Raw genomic sequence first — 16,535 nt, 5'->3', positions numbered from 1 at the left:
AAGCTCAGCTAACAATTGCAGCTAATTATATTCCGCGGGGACTGTGTAATCTCTTAACACTAAATTCATCTAGTTTCCATATCAAAATATTTTATTATCATTTTTTAGATCAGCAGAGTAAGGCAGCCTGAGGGGCATTTAATCCTATGACTGATCGCACCTCTGAGGGATTCAAAGCACCAGGACACACCACATCATGATACTTGGGTTTAGTGAGAACATTTACCCCTCTTTGCCTATTTGCAAAAATGAATCACAATCAGTTCAAATCTTAAAAGAAAAAAAAAAAAAAAAGAAAAATACAACAAATAATCCGTTACTTAATTTCTACCATCAATACTAAAACTGATGATACTTCTTATTCCTAATAATGTGCATGGTTAATTTTGATTAGTATACAAAATGTCAGATGTAAATAATATGAAAGTTCCACGAAAACAAAATCTTAATTCTTGTTGTATAGACAAAACAGTAACCAACAAAATGACACTATGCTATTTTAAGTTAAATTAAAAAATAGAAAGTGCTTTTAAAATATATTTTTACAGTTTAAAAACAGCTTCTAACCACCACTATGGACATATTTACAAGTTTTTAAAAAAAATGTAATATCTGAGGACAACTGACTGAATTTCATTATTTCTTTTCAGAAATAAAAATGCTTCACCTGGCTTTTCTAGCAATGGTTGGAAGTTACTGTACCCACGTCACCTTGTAGTAATAGTTTAGCTTATTCTTTGTTCCATGTGGTCGAGCACCAGAAGCTGTAATAGAACTAAAACTGTATAGCTTAATATTATAATCATAAAGGTGAACCAGTTAAAACACTTAAAAGTGATTTGTTTTTCTTTACAGTAAAATTGCAGTAAACAGACTTCATTTAAAGCACCAGAATATAAATTCCTCAAGTAAGCCAAAGGACTATGAAGGCTCATAATATACATGCGATTTTGTCATGTAATGCATTTAAACTACAAAAATTTTCTCTCTGTATTTCTTTTTTTTTTTTTTTGCTTGAATGTGCTTGAGCACCACCATATGGGAAGATATAAAAGTCACAGTTTTAGTCACTTTTTGTTTAAAACCTCAGCCATGAAAATGGTTGAAGTGAATTTACCGTAAACGTTATGCAAAATCTTCTTCTGACAGCACCTTTTCTCCTTTTGACAGCACCTTTTAAGAAGACACAGTGCAGTAAAAAAAAAAAAAAAAAAAAAAACCCACATAAAACACAAAAAATCCTGTACTGCACAAGGCAGTACATCACCTATGGAAACCTATAACCAATGGTTATAGGGCCCTGTCACCTGCGTAAGAGCATAAGAAGACACCGTGATGACACTATCTTGAGTAACTGTTAATGCCCTGCGGGAAGGAATTTGGTTCAGCTCATATTCTTCACAGAAAATGTCTTTGCTTTCCTGGGTTGTTGGTTTTGTAGTCCTGCTTTCGCATCTTAATCTTTCTGCAGCCTCCCTTTCTTTTGCCCTCCCTGCCATTTTGGCTTCCCAAATTGCTAGTCCATGTTTTGGCTTATTTAAATTCTTGTGTTGGTAAAAAACCAAGGAGATGCGGGTGGGATGGCTGCGGTTGGGTTTTTTGACTGGCGTGGTGGCATGGAGCTCCCGACGGGCACATTCAATCAGGATGGAGCCGTGCGAAGGTGCCACAGCCACACCACCAATCTCCTCATCCAGAAAATTGTGCTCGCTATCTGACCACATCTCTTCTTCCTTTTCTCCATGCGCTGCTGGTGGCACTAGGCTGCCAATTTGCTCCTCCTTGATCTCAGAATCACTGTCTGCATCTTGAAATGACTTGCCCGGTTCCACCTGACATTCATTTCGACTTGTATGCCTTGATTTAGCGTTCAGTGGCGAAGACGTTTTGCAGGAGCTAACCAACTGAGGACAAGGAGGGTTTGGGAGCGGAGACTGATAGTTTTGATCGTCAAATGGCTTCTGGTCAATTATGCAGTCAGAGGGACCTTGGACTTTGTGGTTGGACAGCCTAGTGTTTGACACATCTGGCACCCCATTCATGCCATATTTCTGTAAAACACAATCTCCAGCTGACGGATCACCATTGTATTTCGTGAATGGGGCTGCACTGTGCTGACCATTGCTATATTCCAAACATCCATTAGAAATAGAATCATTGTGTAGAACATTTACACACATAGATGTTGCTGAGGGACAGGAGTGTAAAGTATCACCATTGCATGGAGTGGACTGGTTACTTTTACTAAGGGAGTTTTTAGCACGCTTCATTGACTTCAGACGGTCTTGAGATTTCATCTTTTTTCCCGAGAAGTGTTGCAAAGGAGTAGTTTTGTTCCCTTAAGAATACATAAAAAAATAAGTAAGTAAATAAAGATACCCCCCATATATCTCGGTATAAATGCAAGACATTTAATGAAACATTAAGAATGAATAGAAAAAGTCTTCTACACCTCTGTGAGGGAGTAGGTGGTATAGTGAAGTGCACTCATTCAGTGATATTACAATTAAGTCCCCTTACATTAGGCGGTGCTAGCTCACTGATGATAAAGTGTAAACTACCTTAGGATAGGTGGAGCAACCCTGTTGAGTCAAGGGAGCAGGGCTCAGGCAGGGAGACGTTTAAATGCCTTGAGGTCTTGAATGTAGAGGACTCCAAAGATGCAGCAAGCAGGGCTGCAGTACCTAGTGGAGACCGATACACTAACCATTACCACAGGAATTCCCATGGTAATGGGGAAACTTTGCCAATTTTGCCCGGTATTACCACAGCAATGGTTGACCATTCCACAGCAGTGCTGTGGGAATGGGAACTGCTGCCACGGTAATACTGCAGCAATTGAGATACAGGACACCCTCCCCAAATACCTTTTAATGTCCCCAGTGGTCTAGTGCTATGTTTCTCAACACGCGATATGTGTACCCTTAGGAGTACGAGGGCCACCTGTTGGGGGTACACGGCCTGGCTGGTGCCAGGGATGTCTCCCGGTGGGATCCTTGCCTGCCCCTCTTCTGAGCAGGGACTTATTGTATGTTAAAATGTACAGCGCTTTAGAAATAATAAATAGTAGTAGTAGGGGATGCCTCCCTGTCTCCCTCTGCAAGCCCGCTGCACCACCCCCACCCCCAAAGCTGACACGCTCCATCCCCCTTCCCCCCAGCAACAACTCCAAGCCATGGCGCATGCAGCAGCCAGCCCACAAGCCTTTCCCCCGACATCAATTCTGACATCAGAGAGAAGGTTCAGGGCCAGCCAATCGCTGCCTGGCTGACCCAGGACTTTCTCTCTGATGTTGGAATTGATGGGGGGAAGGCTTGTGAGCCGGCCGCATGCAGCGTGTGAGTTGCTGCATGCACCCAGTTCACAAGCCTTCCCCATGACGTCAAAATCTGCTGTCTATATTTTGCTCTATATTTGTCTATTTTTCTATAGTTGTTACTGACTGCATATTTTAAAGTCATGTGCCTTGACCTCTTTGAAAAAAAAAACAACTGAATATAAATTATAATTCATATTTTCTCTGCGTATAGTGTGCTCTGTGTTTTTTTAATTTTGTGGTTACCATTATGTATTAATAAAATTATATTGTGTGCATATGAAAAATGGATGGAAGAAATTGTGTTACAATTAGTACTATTATTATGGAGGTTGGGTCAGGAGTGGAACTTGAGCAGGGGTACTCGGTTGGTATTTGTTAGTCTTTGGGGGTACTTGGCTTAAAGAAGTTGAGAAACACTGGTCTAGTGGCTTCTTTGAGAGCAGGAAAGAGCCTAACTTTTCTTGCTTCTCCCACTGCTGCTAAAGCCGTCACCACTGCTAATCCAAAGATTCTGAAATGGCTTCCGAGATTGACTGCAGTGAACTCGTGAAAGACAGTCTCATGAGTTCACGGCAGCCAATCAGCTAGCGGCTCTGCACGGACAGGAGCAACCTTCTTTCACTCCTGCCCATGCCCATGCCCATGCCCATGCCCTAGCTGATTGGCTGCTGTGAATTGTTGTGGTCCCGCGAGAACTCACAACAGCTAATTAGCTAGTGGTTCTACACAGGCAGGAATGAAGGAAAGTAGCTCCTGCTGCAATTCACCGCTGGGCCACTAGGGATGCTTAAGATACATGGGGGAGGCGGGAGGGAGATAAAAATAATTAGAATCACCTGGAACAGGAGGAGGGAGGGATCCCTCCGGCAGGCCTGGTGGAGGCCTGCAAGGCATCAGGAGGGAGTGGGGGAAAGGGTACAGAACCTGGAAGGGAGGGACGGGGGCTGGGTGCAGAAACTGGCAGGGGAGGGAGTGATTGAGGGGACTGGATGCAGAGCCTGGCAGAGCAGCGAGGGAAGGGGAACAGGGTGCAGAACCTGGTAGGGTAAGGCACTGCACTTGAACAATAAACCCACCCAGTTTATATTTGAGTCAACCTTTTGGGGGGGAAAAAAGGTTACCTCAGTTTATATTCGGGTTGGTTTATATTCGAGTATATACATTACTATTTTAGTAGCTGTCCTCTGGACTGACTGTCCTGTTTATCTTTTTGAAGGTGCAGTCTCCAGAATTGTACACAATATTCTAAACGAGGTCTCACCAGAGTCTTATACAAGAGCATTGGAAGAGAATAAAGTGTTATCCCAGAAACTTGTGAAGACTCAGTATCAGCTCAATAATAAGTATGTTGAAGTGCAGGAGAACTAAAAGAAAGTATCAGAGCTGGACACTGAGATACAAGTAGTACAGGGTCAGCTGACACAAAAGCATGCCCAGTTGACTGAAGTGTAGCTGTAAGGAGGGAGTGGCTAGCCAGCTCAGGAAGACTTCACAAATGATGGATTCCATGAAGGAAGAAGTCCAAGGTTTAATGAAGCAGTTCATGGAGTGGGGCTGAAGAATGCAAGCTGAGAGGGGAATAGCCTGGTTGATATTAAGGAGAGTGACTTGTTGGTCATCCCAGAGTTATGGAAGGATTTAATGAGAGGCTGGTGAAGAACACCACAGTGGAATTTTCAAGGAGTGGCTGTCCACTATGTTTTGTAGTTCAGTTTTATTCTGTACTTAAGAACCAGGGTGCATGTACTCTGGGCAAAGATGGGAAGTAGTCCATGTCTGGAGACAGTGAAAGTAATTCCTGGCCAGAAGAATGTGAAATCTCCTGAGGAACAGCAAGCAGCCTGAAGGAAGGTACTGGAGAAGGAATGGAGTACAAGGATGAGGACATGGGAACCCATCCGCCAGCCCTACAGAGGAGCTATCAAGTACAGTCCCCGCATCAGGGCAATGGTAACTTAAGAAATAGAAGTCAGTTGACCCACCAAGGCCTTTCCCTTAGGAATATGGACAGTGCCTTGAATAAAGGAAGCCCAACGTGTAACAAGGCAACTTGAAGGAAGAAGCTTAAAGCCAGGAGTGGAATGCCATGGATATGGAAGCTGTCAAGATGGGGATGCCTCAAAGGTAAGCTTGGCTGTCCAAGAGAATCATAGAAGCTTACATTCTTCCCATTTCCAGTGGTGGATGTGTCAAGGGATCAGAGAATCCAAAAGTCAGACCTCCAACGCTCGTAAGGACCCGATTGTAGTAGTTGTCAGACTCAGAATGGAAGAGTGTCTGCCTATTGCAGAGGGAGAAGACTCAGATGATGAAAATGGTCCAGTGGTGACATGGAGAAGGCAGATACCTGTGTCTGGAGAGATGAGGTTTTCTAGTGATAGTAACTGGTTTTAAGATGATTAGTACTGATGGCTGCTGAATGAGAAGATTGTGATGCGACTAATGGATAGAGCGCCAGTCCAGCTGTTTTCTACTGGACTGAATGTCCCTATGATAGGAATTTGGACAATGTGGGACTACTGGTGTAGCAGGGCCCAATGGCTGCTGTGTCTACTTTACCCTGTTCAAATGTGGGTGCTGAAGGCATGGCATGAATGAGAGGGTTGTGGCCCTGGGACAGTCTCGGGGATTCCTAGTGGTTGGGAGGGGTCCTGGGTGTCTTATGGGATGGCTACCCTCAGCCCTTTGGGGGGATGCCCCTGGTTGTGGTAGATGCTCATCCTATGAGGATTGAGCTGAGGGAGAGGGTATGTGAGAGAGCAGGTGATATAGTGAAGAGTACTCTCTCACTAATATTGAAATTAAGCCCCCTTACAGCAGGAGCACTGGTTCACTGATGCTAAGAGTAAACCACTTTACAGTAGGTGGGGCAATTCTGTTGCGTCAAGGGGCAGAGCTCAGGCAGGTAGAAGTTTAAATGCCCTTAGGCTGAACAAATTGAGGAGGTACCGAGGGAAGAGGACTCCAAAGGTGTGGCAAGCAGATCTGCACTACCTAGGAAAAGGCTGGGGAAGAAGAATGGCCTTGGTAGAGACTGCTACACTGTAAGTGACAGAAGCAGATTTGAGGTAAGATATGTTTATTTTATAATCTGGTTGACAGAGTGACTTGGGAAGTCAGGGCTAAGCAGTGCCCAGTATGGGGAATATTGAAGCTGGAGGGCTGGGATTCCAGGAAGACAAAATGAACAAGTTGCCTAGTGCAGGGGTAGGCAATTCCGGTTGTCGAGAGCCGAAGCCAGGTCATGTTTTCAAGATATCCACAATAAATATGCATGAGATAGATTTGCATCTCAAGGAGGCAGCGCATGCAAATCCATCCATACATATAGTTTATTAAAAAAAAATTAATTAGATTTCTAAGCGGCGTACAATCTAAAATTTACATAAAAACATATTAAAAATCAGGATACTAGATAAAATCTAAAACACTTAATAAGACATATAGACCAACTTCAAACAATAGGAAATGAGGGGAAGAACTACAATCGTAAAAGAAAAGTGAAACAAAAAAGGAAAACACAGTAGGTTAGGATAAAAAGTAATAATTTTAAGTTTTTTGTCCTTAAGAGGACAGTTGTTGTCCAAAAGCATCCCGGAACAAGAATGTTTTTAATTTTACTTTGAATTGTTTTATTTCGGATTCATTGCGCAAATAGTTAGGCAGCGAATTCCAGAGAGTAGGGGCAGTGACAGCAAAATTATTGGAACGCAATGTATTGATTAATTTTAAAGAAGGTATAACGAGAAGATTTTGAGACATTGAACGAAGCGATTTTAAAGTATTATAAGGAATTAAAAGTCTGTTAATGAACTCTGATTGATTATTTAATCTTGTTGTAAATTTTAAAAGTAAGATTTTGTAACTAATTCTATGTTCGACTGGTAACCAATGTGCACTGATTAGAAGAGATGAAACGTGATTGTATTTCTTTGCGCCACAAATGATCTTAATAGCTGTGTTTTGTACAATCTGAAGCCGTCTAATTTCCTTTTTTGTAATGCCTTTGTACAGGGCATTACAGTAGTCTATGCAAGAAATTACTAGAGAGTGGATCAATGTGTTCAAAGAGGCTGGTTCTAGTAACTTTGCAAGGGAACGTATCATCCTAAGTCGATAGAAGCATTTCTGAACAACCGTACTAATGTGAGTATGATAAGAAAATTTACTGTCGAAAGTAACTCCTAACAGTTTTAGAGTAGGGACAATTTTGATGGGGAGCGATTCGAGCTTCAGGGGGGCCTGAAGCGTTATTCCCTCTTTAAAAGGAAAAATCATAAGTTTTGATTTGTTGATGTTAAGAGACAGTTTGTTTGAGTCTAACCATGATTTAATTTTTCCTAATTTATGGTTAATGGATGCAACCTCCTCTACATTGTTAAGGTCGATGGGATGGATTAATTGCACATCATCGGCATAAGCAAATGTGGTAAAGCCAATAGATTGGCCCACCGTCAGAAGGGGCGACATAAAGATGTTAAAGAGCAACGGTGACAAAATGGAACCTTGTGGTATTCCGTGTTTGGTGGTAAAAGGTTCAGATGATGTGCCATTAAAAATGACCTTAGATGATCTGTCAGTAAAATAAGAAACAAACCAGTCCTTGATCTGGTCAGATAAAACGATAAATGATATTCATTGTGGATATCCTGAAAACCTGACCTGGTTCCGGCTCTCGAGGATCGGAATTGCTTACCTTTGGCCTAGTGGAAGGATGAGCCAGTTTGTGAAATTGGCCTGTAGGAGCAGGATAAGGGAGAGAGTTTGAGTATAAGTTACTTTGTATGTCCAGAATCCCTGGCTAGTGGAGAGAAAAAGTTACACATTTCTCTACATGTAAATAAATATTTCCTTTTTAACTTTAAACACTGTGTGGCTATGTTTACTAAGGGCCCAGACCTGTCCAAGGAGTCACACTACAACAACCTCCTACAATCAACTGAAACTTCAAACCATTTACACATCTTCATTTTTTGGTGAGACAAATATTCATATTCCTCTGTGGTGAAAGAGTCAGCATGCATTATTTAAACTTACTTCTACAAGGATTTATTTTCACAAAATGCTCACATCAGTAAAACCAGATAAGTTCCACTTACCTAAACGCTGAAGAGCTTTACCACGTTTATCTGGTGACCCACTCTTCAGCTTTCCTGCTTTTGAATGTTTGTCAGCTGCAGGTTTCTTGGTTGCTACCTTTTTCTTCTTTGCTGATCTCAGGGGCTCAGCCAACATTCGTATTTCTCTAGGAAAAGCTCTCAGCACCTGTATTGCCCCTGTTTTTATCTTTATTTCTTGTCCTTCCTTTCTGCCAAATTCATCTGTTTGGGAGATCTTGTAAAGTGGAAGCACATGTAACTGTTCATCTTCTGGTATTGTCCCCACTAAACGATTATCTTCTTTTGTTAAAGTACAAACCTAGGATTTAAAACACAGTTTTTAGAAGTGTTTGAAAGATCTAGGATGGAATGTATTGCAGCACACAAGTCTCAAAGTGGCTGATCTATTATAAAATATGGGTACCTTTCATGAATTGGTAGATTTACAGTATACAGCAAAACCTTGGATTGCAAGTAACTTGGTTTGCAAGTGTTTTGCAAGACAAGCAAAACATTTTATTAAATTTTAACTTGATATACAAGCAATTTTTTCCAATACAAGTACATACAGCATATATGCATCACATCATCACAACTGAGCTGATGGTTCTCTCTCTGGCACTGCAAGAGTGTAGTGACTGTTCTAAACAAGCAAAGTCTTGCAATACAAGTACATACAGTATACATGTGTCACATCATCACAACTGACGCTTAAGGCCACCCCCCACCCAGACCCCCACACCAGAACCCCCCAATCGGAGCCCCCTCTAACCTGTGTTAGATGGCTGGCTGGACGGCTCTGTATACGTCTGGCCGGCAGGCCCACCTTCGCTAGTATAGCGGGCCTGCACCTTCTCAGTGCATCTTGGGATGCCCCAGGGCATCCTGTAGGAGGGGGCATTAGGCACCTAGGCCAACCCGAATCTTAGGCCCATCTCACAGTGCATTCTGGAATGCACTGGGAGTGGCCTATGATTCCGATTGGCCAGATCCCCTAGGATGAGGATAAGAGGTGATAGGCTCAGGAGTAATCTGAGGAAATACGGTTTTACAGAAAATGTGGTAGATGGGTGGAGACAAGGACTGTCTGAATTCAAGAAAAGTGTGGGACAGGCACTTGGAATATCTTAGGGAGAGGAGGTGATAGTGAATGCTGCGGATGGACAGACCGAATGAGCCATGTGGTCTGTATCCACCATCATATTTCTGTTTCTATGAATAAGCCCCTATACAATTATAGTATAATATACAATTTGAGATGGACTGAATTGGAAAGAACATATAGCTTATGGAATGATTTCAATAAAAGTGCAAATTAAAAATATGCACGTACCACAGTGCTTCCATTGTTCATGTTGTGGGTATCCCTATGAGCATGGGCACAGAAGTCAATACAAGCTGTCACACCAGAAAAAGGTCTACTACCAGCCTTGAAACCCAACCGACAATCTGGTGCGATGTGTTCTAGTTCCACCTGAAAAAAAAATTCAACAACATATGATAAAATATACTGCTAACAGGGAAACTTCCTAGAAGTGAATGACATGCTCCCATTTTTCAAACTTCTAGTCCCTGCCAGACAAAACCAGTGAACTGTTTCCATAAAAATGCAAACTTTTTAGATTTTGGTTATCTATCTTCTGCTTCCTCAATGAATTACGTATGCTATGTTCTAAAAAAAATAAATAAATAAAAGTGGGAAACCTAAATAACTCAAGTTCAAGTTTATTATTTCTTGATGTCCTGCAAATCACAGGGTAACTAAGCGGCTTACAAATAAATTTAAAATGACGTACAATAGTGTAATACCTGTTTTAATCAATAAAATTAACTGGTGTCATCAAGAATGTTGATTCAACTGGCCCTGAAAGAAAACTAATAAGAGGCTGAGCTGGACTTAGGTAATACAATTAGGGCTCCTTTTACAAAACTGCACTAGCAATTCCATCACAACAAATGCAATGAAGCCCATTCAGTTTCTATTGGTCTTTATTATATTTGCCATGCCAGAATTGCCACTGCGTCTTTGTAAAAGGTGCCCTAAAAGAGGAAGATTGTTTAATTTGGTGTTTGTGAAATAGATTTGAAGAAAAGAGTTTATTAAAGGGTACTGTCTTGTTGTGAGAGAGAGAGAGAGCTTTTCCTATGCAATAGTAATCAGTGGTGTTTGCCTCCTATCTCCCTCCCTATTTCCCAATCACTTGGGCACATTCCTTAATTAAAAGACCTTTATCCAAGTAGACATGAGGCAATATTTTCATAAGAGACAAGCAGGAATTTATATTCTCAAGTCAGGTGCCACAAGGGTCCATACTGTCTTCCATCTTATTTCATATTTATCTTAAGCCTCTGGCTCACCTGTTTCGATCAATGGACTTAAAATTCTATATCTATGCCAATGATGTGCAACTACTCATTCCCACTGCACCAGATCTACCCACAGCTTTGAGTAAACTACCTTCCTTACTGCAACTCGGGCTTGGGCAAACAAATAAAAACTGAACCAGAAACCCTAACAAGATGGATTCTTTCTTTAGTTTAATGTAGAAGAGGTACAAGTGGATTGATTTTTTACTCCGTCAAAAATTACAAAGACTAGGGGACACTTGATGAAGTTACAGGCAAATACTTTTAAAAACCAATAGGAGGAAATATTTTTTCACTCAGAATAGTTAAGCTCTGGAATGCATTGCCAGAGGTTGTGATAAGAGCGGATAGCATAGCTGGTATTAAGAAACGTTTGGACAATTTCCTGGAGGAAAAGTCTATAGTCTGTTAATGAGACAGACATGTGGGAAGCCACTGCTTGCCCTGGATTGGTAGCGTGGAATGTTGCTACTCTTTGGGTTTTTGCTAGATACTAGTGACCTGGATTGGCCACCGTGAGAACGGGCTACTGGGCTTGATGGACCTTTGGTCTGACCCAGTAAGGCTAATGTTCTTATTTCCTCCTGTACAGTGCAGAATGCAAATATATTGGAGTTGATGTGTATCCAGATTCCCAAGAGTGGTATAATCAGATCACTAAATCACAAATACTTTAGTCATCTGGGCAACTCAGCCTCTCTCTAGCTCATATTGCCCATATTTCACGGGCTGTGCTATTATGCACTGACTACAGCATTCACCTTCATATTCTCTTCTGGACCTGCTTGGATTGGCTGAAAACAATGCTTCTTCTTTGGAGTATGCAAAGTCTAAGCTTTTCTTTAATACTTTAGGACCATGGATCAGTTTTAATAGATAATGGGAAAAGTGCCAGTATTCATCACCATAGAATATTCCCTGGAAAAAAGCCTTGAGCTCCCCCTTCCCCAAAATGTCACACACAAATCTAAAGCTCTCTTTCCTGCATCTTTATTTCATGAATGCCAGAATAGGCCCAGGAGCTTTAGGCTCCACCTGTGGGCGGGGCCTTATGCACATGGGCCAGGTTGGGTCCTATTCTGGTTGGCCCAGGCACCTCAGGCCCCACCTGTGGGCGGGGTTTGAGCCGCCTGGGCCAATCTGGCCCTATTCCTGCGCTGGCTGGCCGGCCAGACGGGCGGGCTCTGCACCCATCTGTCCGTCCAACATTTTTTGAGGTACAGAGAAGGGGGGTGGGGGGGTTGTGGGGTCGGCGGGGGGTCACGGGTAGGCTGGGGAGCAAATCGGGAGTTCGGGGGCGGTTGTTGGGGGGGTTGCGTCGAGGGCAGGAGGGCCTGGGATCCCTCCTGCCCGTATTTTAGTGGGGGGTGGAGGTTAGAGGGGGTCACGAGCCAGGAGGGCTTGGGCTCCCTCCTGGCCGGATTGTGTGATGATGGGAAGGGAGGGAGATCGCCGGGCCAGGAGGGCTTGGGCTCCCTCCTGGCCAGATCATGTGGTGGGGGGGAGATTGCCGGTCCAGGAAGGCTTGGGCTCCCTCCTGTCCGGATTGTGTGGTGGAGGGGGGAGGATGGGGAGATCACCGGGCCAGGAGGGCTTGGGCTCCCTCCTGGCCAGATCATGTGGTGGAGGGGGGAGATCGCTGGGCAAGGAGGGCTTGGGCTCCCTCCTGGCCCCAACTGATTCGGCCCTGGGGGGGTTTGGGAATCGCGGGGCAGGAGGGCTTGGGCTCCCTCCTGCCCCTATAGTGTCGGGGAGGTCAGGGGGTGCCTCAGGCAAGAGGGCTTGGGCTTCCTCTTGCCCCGATGTCGTCGGGGAGGGGGGAGTGGATTTGTAACTGATGTTGTGTTTGACAGACACCGGTTACAGAATCCAGCTTTTAGGCAAAGGACTGGCTCCTTCTTCGCCTAAAAGCCCTTGTTTTGGACGTTTGGGGCTTAGGCTTTTTTAGGTTGATTATATGGTATAAGTTTAGACGTAGTGGTGGTCTGGGCGTTTAAACAGCTGAACGTAGTCAGGCCATTATCAAAAAAAACCTCCTTTTGGACGTTTTTTTTGATAATAGACATTTTCCCTGCTTCTACTTTCAACGTTTAAGGCCTTAGGCCAAAAGGGGACTTGGACGTTTTGTTTTTTTTATTATGCCCCTCTATGGATTTGATGATAATATTGGTTATGTTTATGTTTATGTTAGTTAGATGGTATAAGTTTTGGTACTATGTTTAAATGAAGCAGAGCCGTGACCAGATGAAGCTCCTGAAGACGCCTACTGGCGAAACACGGAATCGTGTTGAGCTTGATTAATGTAGATGATGTGCACACTTCTTGTTGTGGAATAGTAGAGTACAACTGGATATATGGAAATTGAAGTGATCTAAGAGCGTATGCAACAAAGAAGCATCGTTATAGGTCAAGTATAAAGTTTGCTGGTTAGCGCTTTACCCGGTCACATGGGTAAATATTTAATGAATTTCTAAAAGTGAAAATTTTAAGTGGTTTGAATGAACTGGAGGGCTCTGTTTATGTGAAGTTTGTATGAAATGTGATGTGGTTTGTTTAATGGTTAATATATTATTAATAAATGATGTAATAAAAAGATTTAATAATTTGTTAAAGTATATGTGATTAGGATTTTGTTTGAAGTTTAATGAATATGCATGAGGCAGATTTGCATATAACAGGTGACAGGCATACAAATATGCCTCATGTATATTAAGGATGTCTTGAAAACCCGACTGGTTGGGGATCCCCCGGCATAGGTTTAACATAGTAAATGAAAGCAGATAAAAGACCTGCACGGTCCATCCAGACTGCCCTGTAACTACATGCATTTCAATTTCATGATTAAATTGTCTTTTTTCTTTGTTTCTTCTGGGCCATAGACTTTCGAAGTCCATCCAGTACTATCCTTAGGTTCTAACTATTAGAGTTGCCGTTGAAGCTCACTTGAGCCTATCCAAACCATCTCCTTTGCGGGATTCAGACCGTGAAAATGTGCCCATTCTTATTCTAGTTAGAGATCTTCTGTGTTCATCCCATGCTTTTTTAAATTCCATCACCATTTTCCTCTCCACCACCTCCCTCAGGAGGGCATTCCAGGCATCAACCAGTCTCTCCATAAAAAAGAATTTCTTAACATTACTCCTGAGTCTACCACCTCTCAACCACAATTTATGTCCTCTAGTTTTACCAATTTCCCTTCGCTGGAAAATATTTAATCCTATATTAATACCTTTCAAATATTTAAAGAACCATTTATTTAAAAAAAATTTTAAAAAGGGAAAAATCAGTTAAATAATAAGCAATTCTGATTCTCAAGATCCCCAGACATGTCAGGTTTACAGGGTCTGAGGCCTGTGTGCTAAATAAGTATTACTATCCAGCACGGTGTTTGGTATAGGTTTACAGGATATCCACAATGAATTTGCAGGGAAAAAAAAGATAGGCATGCCTCCTTGATATGCAACTCTATCTCCTACATATTGCAGATATCCTGGGGATCTCAAGGACTGAAATTGCCTTCCCCTGATATAAACTAAAAAGAAAACAAAAAAGGGAAACCCTCTAGCTCAGGAGTTTTCAACCCAGTCCCCAGGGACCACTTGGGCAGTCAAGTTTTTAGTTTACTTACAATGAATATGCATGAGAAATACTTGCATACAATAGAGGAAGCTAATAACATCTCATACATATTCACTGCGGTTATCCTGAAAACCCAACTTGCCAGGTGGTCCCTGAGGACTGGGTTGAAAATTTCTGCTCTATCTAACCCTTATTGATGTCCTCTACCCACATACACAATCAAGCATTCCTATCTACAGAAATTTTTTCCAACTGTGAAGATTCAAGAACAAGTATTTTCTTGAAATGTAATCAGATATGCATGGGAACTTAAAAACCAAGTAGCTCCTAGTGCAGGGATTCTCAATCCAGTCCTTTGGACATATCCAATCAGGTTTTCGAGATACCCACAATGCATATGCATGAGATAAATTTGCATGCACTGTCTCTATTGTATGGAAATCAGTCTCATAAATATTCATTGTGGGTATCCTGAAAACCTGACTGGCTGGGTGTACCCCGAGGACTGGGATGGAAGTAGAGAATGACACAGAGACAAATTTGTCCCTGCTGCTGCAGAAACTCAATTTCCCTGCGAGTTTTGTCGCTGTTCCTGTCCCTGCCCCATTCCTGTAAGCTCTGTTTTAACTATACAAGTCTCGAACACTTATGATTTTAAAGTGTTTGAGGCTTGTGTAGATGAGGATAGAGCTTGCAGGAATGGGGCAGGGATACTCTGGGATAGGAAAATGAGTTCCTGTGGGGACGGGGAAAAATTTGTCCCGGTGTCATTCTCTAGTTGGAAGCCCCTGTTCAAGTGCAAGTCGAAGAAATAACCCACAATGTAACTGTATGGTTCTTCCTATGTCCAGAAATATCTGCAATTTCTGACCACAAGCCTGCTGCAATTTGCATGAAAATAGTGCAAAGCTCCTAGAAGTGCCCATAATCACCAAAATGCAGATGTGTTGTGCTACTTCACAGGGAAAGGTAGGGGAGGGTTATTGCGGTGGGCAGACTTGATGGGCCGTGGCCCTTATCTGCCGTCTGTTTCTATGTTTCTATATGCATCTTTCACCCCACCCCTAACTCCACATCCCCTCCCTGGTCCCCCTACTCATCATCCCAGAGGTGCAGGGGGCAGGAACAATCCCCACTTACTCATGCCCCCCGAGCTGAATTTTTCAAAATAGCAAGCTGATCCTTAGCAAATTGTTTGACTGGATGCCCCCTGATCTTAGCATTTTTTGACAGAATAAACAAACCTTTTATTCGTGGTTTATTTTTTCCATTCATGATCCTGTAGACCTCTATGATGGCTGCCCTTTATCTTAACTTTTCAGCCTTTGGTTTGCTTATTTGTTTGTTTATTTCACTTGCCTTATCTCTATCTGGCTGCTCTACAAAGCACAATTGTCCAGAAGAAGTTACAACCAACCAAACATAATCCAAGGGGGACAGATTTTCAGGTGTGTTACCTCTATTATACGGAAATCTTTCTCATAACCAGGAAATATACAAGAATTGCAGTAATGCCAAGTTACCCAGTTTCAGCCTGGAGATTTTTGGTCACTCCTGGTTTTGAACCAACATCCCAAAGCAGTATGGGATTGATAGTGCCCGATCTTGCCCACTGAAATTGATGTTGCAAGTCCCATAATGCATTATGATGAGATGATCAGGAATCCAGGACTGTCCTAAAATCTGCAGCCTGGAACTGGGTAACTTTGTATCTCTGGAATTGCTGTTGATTCTTTCATGATCAGGGGACATAGTGCATAAATCATACAAAGAGAGAAAAGCACGTTTTGCCTATATGAGCCTTAAAATTACATTTCTGATTGACTTTTTACCCCTAGAATTTTAATGCATTCTACTATTGGTATTTTGCAGCCAGCTATTAATATGTAGATACTGGAGATGGATCATCAGATTTTGAGAAAAGTAGGCCTTTATATTTTTCAGGATTTAACTTAAGCCTATAACATCTTAATTAATCTGCAAAAGTAATTTTCCTGCGATGAATTCTATTGCTAGTGAAAATTGAAGAAGTAACATGGGTCGTGGCAGAAAACAAGCTATTTGCTAACCTGATCCTTTGTGTGACTTAGAAAACCTATCGAAAAACCGTAAAGATGTTTGAGTCACTTTTTTTTTTTTTTTAATAAATGTTTGGTTAAGGATTATAGTGA

The 16,535-nt window shown here is 42.3% G+C and overlaps 1 protein-coding gene across 1 annotated transcript in view; it reads right to left on the bottom strand.

Annotated features, from left to right (window-relative positions):
* Window positions 1-1,225: 1,225 nt before the first annotated feature.
* TET1 (tet methylcytosine dioxygenase 1) overlaps window positions 1,226-16,535 on the bottom strand; it is a 130,992-nt gene continuing 115,682 nt past the window's right edge. Inside the window, exons 8-10 of the mRNA XM_033940547.1 lie at window positions 9,752-9,892; window positions 8,419-8,737; window positions 1,226-2,338 (exon numbers count right to left, since the gene is read on the bottom strand). Of these exons, the coding sequence (XP_033796438.1) occupies window positions 1,278-2,338; window positions 8,419-8,737; window positions 9,752-9,892 (1,521 nt within the window). The 3' untranslated portion in view covers window positions 1,226-1,277. The remainder of the gene's footprint in view (window positions 2,339-8,418; window positions 8,738-9,751; window positions 9,893-16,535) is intronic.

Source organism: Geotrypetes seraphini, chromosome 4 (assembly GCF_902459505.1).
Source record: "Geotrypetes seraphini chromosome 4, aGeoSer1.1, whole genome shotgun sequence".
Lineage (NCBI taxonomy): Eukaryota > Metazoa > Chordata > Amphibia > Gymnophiona > Dermophiidae > Geotrypetes > Geotrypetes seraphini.
Note: the sequence above shows the minus strand (reverse complement) of the source record. Positions and strands in the feature narration are given on the sequence as shown.